This window comes from Martes martes (genome assembly GCF_963455335.1).
Source record: "Martes martes genome assembly, chromosome: 7".
In the NCBI taxonomy this organism is placed as follows: domain Eukaryota; kingdom Metazoa; phylum Chordata; class Mammalia; order Carnivora; family Mustelidae; genus Martes; species Martes martes.
The window spans coordinates 51,091,700-51,098,283 of record NC_137894.1 but is presented as its reverse complement, the minus strand read 5'-3'; the positions used below and the strand labels follow the sequence as shown (position 1 = coordinate 51,098,283).

Below are 6,584 nucleotides of genomic sequence, written 5' to 3'. Positions count from 1 at the left end.
CAATGGTTGACTCTAAGTTGATGTTTCTGAACTTGGTTGAAAGCCTCTGAATGACAAGAAGCATCTATCTTAATTTTATGTAGTGCTGAGGACACATAAAAAGGCAGGGGTTTAATGGCCCATGATGAGCATGGTAATCATGATGGTAAAGCTGTAACAAGGACCCACAGCCCCAAGTTCCTTATTTCCTCCCAATATCACTGGGCAAAGAGCGCTAAATATCTTTAAGTAATCTAAAACTGTGCTGTCAATTGAATCGTAAAGAAAATTGAAGAACATCTTAAGATGTAATCATTTGTAACATGGTGATGTCTTACTATTGCAGTTTGAAGAGAAAAAAAAATGAAAAACCCAGTTGAAAATAACCACTCTGAACCTGTGAGTGAATTCATTCTTCTTGGATTCCCTTGTTCCTGGGAGATTCAGATCCTCCTCTTCTCATTCTTCTTTGCAATCTATGTCCTGACACTAACTGGAAACCTGTGCATTATCTCTGCAGTGCGGTGGGACAACCATCTCCACACCCCCATGTACATCCTGCTGGCCAATTTTTCCTTCCTGGAGATCTGGTATGTCACTTCTACTGTCCCCAATATGCTAGCCAACTTGCTCTCTGAGACCAGCACCATCTCCTTCTATGGCTGCTTCCTCCAATTCTACTTCTTCTTCTCCATGGGTACCACTGAGACCTTCTTCTTGTCTGCTATGGCCTTTGACAGGTACCTTGCTATCTGCAGGCCCCTACACTATCCCACTGTCATGACTGTTCAGCGCTGCATCAGAATAGGAGCTGGGTGCTGGATGTGTGGTTTCTCCTGTTTTCTCCTCCCAGTTTACCTCATCTCCCACCTTCCTTTTTGTGGTCCCAATACAATCGATCATTTTTTATGTGACCCAGGGCCCCTTATGAAGCTGTCCTGTGTGCCAGCTCCTGCTACTGAGATCATCTGTGCCATCTTTAACTCAGTCCTCATTTTTTCCACCTTCCTCTTCATTACCAGCTCCTATACTCTGGTGATCAGATCTGTGCTGAGGCTCTCCTCAGCAGAAGGTCGGCATAAGGCCTTCTCCACCTGTGGCTCCCATCTTGCTGTGGTGTCCCTATTCTATGGCTCTATCATGGTGATGTATGTGAGCCCAACAGCAGGAAATCCAGCAGGGATCCAGAAAATTGTGACTTTATTTTATTCTGTGATGACTCCATTTTTCAATCCCTTGATCTACAGCCTCCGGAATAAGGAGATGAAGAAGGCTCTGAGAAAACTGTTTCAGATTATGAGATTTGGTCAAAGACAGCCTCTCAAGAACTAGAATCCATATATGTATAGGACATATAGTGATATAAAATTACAGGAGGTTAATGGTCTTAAGCAAATTTGAGAGGCAAATATGTCTCCCATATTCCCTGGAATATTTTTAGAAATGCATATCAATGAGGCAAATAGCAAATGAGATCTTACAAGAACTTGCATAAATTATTTGTACTAGACTTTATTGTATTAATACCCCTGTGTGTCTTGTATGCAAACAGGAAAACGTGAAACATTCTCAGACCTCTGCAGAAAAACCATATATAACCCAGATATTGCCTGATCAGCTTCTATCTTTTGCAGACATAGGTAAATTTGTCTCTGGTCCCCAGTTTCTCAGTGATCACCTGTTTAAAGTACCCACTGCTATCTCCCTACATATCATACAAACATGTTCATGTGTGCTTCTTCTCTCCCACTCCTGAATCTACCTTGTGTCTTGTTTTGATTACATCAATCTGCATGTGAGACTCACCCCTTCAACATTTTATCCAGAAACAAAGAAAATCCAGTTTTGTGTGGGTTTATTAGCCTGACTAGAGGTTGGGGTTTGGGAGAGTTACAGGAAAGGCCACTGTGCTGAACACCCAGTCAATCGTTCATATTATACCTGGTCTGCCTCTTTCTCTTCTTTCCTCATCCTCTTCCCACCACCTACCAGAACAACCAGAATATCTTTCTCTTTCTTATTCAGAATAATTATTTTCCACATGTAGCCCTTTGTGATTTTCAATTGTTCCTCAAACCGGGCTTGCCAAAAAGTTTGTCCTTAGCAAATGTAATTCTTAAATAGGATTTTGTGAAAATAGGGTTTTTTTCCCCAATTGTTTACTTTTTGGGTTGTTATAACTTATCGTATTCCTTATCGTACTACCCCCAGTACCACTCAATACAAAAGAATAAATGTACTGAAACAGAGATGAGACCTGGAAACAAGATTACTTGGAAAAAACTTAATGAAAAATAATGATTCATATTTTTAATTTTTTTAATGATTCATATTTTAAGTGCTTTGTGATTTTAAAGGGTTTTTCTCCTTTTTAGTATTAGAATTAATACTAACCATGCAGCAATGATAGTGTGTATGAGTCTGAGGATGGAAATAGGATAGTATTTAAAAAAAAAAGAAAGAAGACACTATGGCTACTCTTCAACAAGTCGAGTTGGGAAAACTGGACAGCCACATGCAAAAGAATGAAACTGGACTACTTTCTTACACCATACACAAAAATACTCGAGATGGATTAAAGACGTAAATGTGAGACCTGAAGCCATAAAACTCCTAGAAGAAAACATAGCAGTAATTTCTTTGATGTCAGCCTTAGCAACGTATCTTCTAGATAGGTCCCCCACAGGCAAGAGAAACAAAGGCAAAAATAAAGTACAGGGCCTATACCAACATAAAAAACTTACACACAGCAAAGGAAGCCATCAGCAAGGGGAAAGGGCAACCTAGTGAATGAGAGAAGATATTTTTGAATGATATATCCAGTAAGGGGTTAATATCCAAAATACATAAAGAACTTAAAGAATTCAATATACACAAACAACCAATCTGATTTTAAAAATGGGCAGAGGACCTGAATAGATATTTTTCCAAAGAAGACATATAAATGGCCAAAAGATACGTGAAAAGATGTCACCATCACTCATCATCAGGGTAACGAAAATCAAAACTATGATGAGATATGTCACCTCACATCTGTCACAGTGATGTAAAAATCAAATAGACAAGAAATAACAAGTGTTGGCAAAGACGAGGGGGAAAAAAGAACCCTTGTGCACCATTGGTAGGAAATGTAATTAATACAGCCACTGTGGAAAAGAGTATGGAGGTTCCTCAAAAAATTTAAAAATAGAAATACCAAAGATCCAGTAATTCCACTTACCAAAGGAAAAAGCAGTAAGTGGACATGCAAAATGGATAAAGGGAAGTGGGAGATACAGGCTTCCAATTATGGAATGAATAAGTCACAAGGATAAAAGTAACATCATAGAGAATAAAGCCAATAGAATTGCAATAGCGTTGTATGGTAACTGATGGTAGGTACACTTGTGGTAAGCACATCATAATGTATAGAGTCACTGAATCACTATGTTACACACCTGAAACTAATGTAACACAGTGTGTCAACTATACTTTAATAAAATAAAAATAAACCAATTTTTAAAACTTTTTATAAAGACAGGCAAAAAATTACTATAGTATGATTAGAAATAAGTTAGGAATGGGAAAATGCAACGAAGATTAATAACAATTTGATTTAGAGGGACTCATAGTGCCATTAATAATTTTTCTATATTTTATCATATTTGACAATTTTTTCTTAGATTTTCTGAAATAGTGATTTTAATTGTATATAATTTTCTAGCACAGTGTATATGCCTAGTAACCAAACAAAGAGCAAATGTCCTACATGGTATGCAACTTAAAATGATAAAAAGAAAATCTTTATATAAGTGCAAAAGCTATTAAAGGTGCTTCATTCAGGATAAGAGTGCACAAAAAGAGATATTTTGGGAGAGATTTATGCAAGTAAGTCTCAGGCCTTCAAAGTTGTCTCCCTAAAACAATTTCTTTCCCAGTGTTCTTTTTTTTTTTTTAAGATTTTATTTATTTATTTTAGAGAGAGAAAGAGAGAGGGAAACAGAGCATGAGCAGCATGGAAAGGCAGAGGGAGAGGGAGAAGCAGACCCACCACTGAGCAGGAAGCCTGACACTGGGCTTGATCCTGGGGCCCTGAGATCATGACCTGAGCCAAAGGCACATGCTTAACCAACTGAGCCACCCAGGCACCCCTCCTTCCCAGGGTTCTAATTATCTGCCCTGTGTGTGGGAAAATGACCTGATCTGTGTACTCTGACAAGCTTAATTTCTTCAATAGTTCTGTCTTTAGTTTTCTACATATCCCTTCGGGCCTCTCTATCAATATACCCAGGAAATTTTCTGAATTTCCTCTTGAATTTCATCCCCCAACGCAACGTGCCTTAGACTGTTTTTAAGATCTTAGGTTCAAACGAATGGTTTTATCAATCCTGAAACCACATCCCACCCTGGAAACAAAATTCTGTTCACATTATTCTTACAGGAACTCCCCCAGGCCATGGGCTTACTACTGACAAATGTACATTATTTCCCCATCCCAAACACACTCAATGGTGCTAAAACTAAATTGTCAGTATCTATTATTTGGATATTGTACTATGATGTGTTTTCTCTTTCCCACATTTTTCTTCCCCTGCTTTGAAACATTCCTTCACTCATTTATTCATTTTTTGATATACTCATCTTCCAAATGAGTGTCTCCTATGTGCTAAGTATTGATCCCAGGTTTGGGGAAAAAAAAGAAGTGCAAAATACAGACCTTAGAGACTTAAAGTTGTTAAGAGAATAGGTTCTAAGAGTTGTCATCTCAAAGAGAAATTTCTCACTTTCATGAAAGAGAAAAGAAATTTTCTTTTCATTGTATCTATATGGGATGATGGAGGTTAACTAAATCTATTGTGGTAATCATTTCACAACACATGTAAATCAAACCACCATGCTGCACACCTTAAACTTATAGTTATGTATGTCAATTATTTCTCAATAAAACTGGAGGAAAAGCAGAGTAAGGGCAAATAGAGAGGAACCAGAAGAAGGAAACTAAAGGATCCAGAAACTCTAGGGATTTTGTATATCAAGACAGCCTTAAAGAAGCCTAGACCTGCCCACTGCTCTGATTTTACTGCTTCATCTAGTAAAGGGATCCCCAACTGCAATAAAGGGGGAGGTGGTAAGAAATTGAATTCAAACTGCCAAGTTTGGAATGAGGTCAACAAGCCTGTCCACAAACTTCACAAACATCCTTGCAATTGGCTACAGATTTCCATATTACAATTTTTCCCCCAACCCTGTCTCTCTAAATTATAACAGTGAGAAACAATGGGAGAAGGGCTCAGTAGGAAGAAAAATTATATATATATATATATATATATATATATATATATATATAGCAAGCCTTCTATATAAAAAACTATAAAACTTTATTCAAAGAAATTCAAGAAGACATGAGTTAACAGGAAGATATGCCAAGTCCACGGATTGTAAGAGTAATTGTGTAGGTGACAGTAAATCTTCCCATTCAGAGCAATTTCAATCAGAATTTCAGCAATAATTTCTGTGCAAATTGACAAGAGGATCCTAAATTTATGTGAAAAGGCAATGGGCAAAGACTACCAAAAAGAATTTGAAGAGAAATAAATTTGGAGGACTTTTCTCACTAGATATCAAAACTTATTATAAAGCTATAAAAATTAAGAAAATGTACTGCTGGTACAATAGGTATAAAAAGAGAGATGATTGCACTACCAAGTATATACCCCAAAGATACAAATTGTATTGTTCTGAAGGGGCACCTGCACCTCAATGTTTATAGCAGCAATTTCCACAATAGCTGTGGAATGGATAAAGAATGGAATATACAAAGAATGGAATGGATAAAGAAGATGTGAAGTGATATATATATAAAAAAAAATGTCTAGGTCAATGGACTTTCAAGTGGAAAAATGAAGTCTAACCTATATATGTCACTCCATACAATGAAATTATGACTAGGATAATTGCAGATTTTAAATTTGAAAGTAAGATATTAACACTTCTAAAAAAAAGTAGAATACTTTCATAACTTTAAAATAAGCAAAAAGAATTAGCTATAAAGAAACTTGATTAATAAATTAGATGCATTAAAAGTAAGAACTTCTGTTCATTAGTAAGACAGTCAGAGAAAGACAAATACCATATGATTCCACTCATATGTGGAATTTAAGAAACAAAACAAAGTTGGGGAGAAGGAGAGACAAATCAAAAGCCAGATTCTTAACTATAGAGAAAAACAGATGGCTACCAGAAAGGAGGTGGGTGGAACGATGGACCAAATAGGTGATGGTGATTAAAGAGTGCACTTCTCTTGGGGTGCCTGGGTGGCTCAGTGGGTTAAAGCCTCTGCCTTTGGCTCAGGTCATGATCCGAGGATCCTGGGATTGAGCCCCGCATCAGGTCTCTGCTCAGCGGGGAGCCTGCTTCACCTCCTCTCTCTGCCTGCCTCTCTGCCTACTTGTGATCTCTGTCTGTCATAAATAAATAAAATCTTTAAAAAAAAAAAAAAGAGTGCACTTCTCGTGATGAGAACTCTTGATGAGTAATACATGCAACTGTTGAATCACTATGTTGTACAACCAAAATGAATATAAACACTTTGTTAACTACACTGGAATTCAAATTTAAAAAAAAAA

At 37.2% G+C, this 6,584-nt stretch overlaps 1 protein-coding gene across 1 annotated transcript; it reads left to right on the top strand.

The window, feature by feature from the left end:
- Window positions 1-302: 302 nt before the first annotated feature.
- Window positions 303-1,311, top strand: LOC308346776 (olfactory receptor 11H6-like; the record flags this gene model as incomplete). Its single annotated transcript, XM_080809818.1, is given in 2 exon segments — window positions 303-329; window positions 331-1,311. Coding segments are annotated over 2 exon segments (1,008 nt in total).
- Window positions 1,312-6,584: the final 5,273 nt, after the last annotated feature.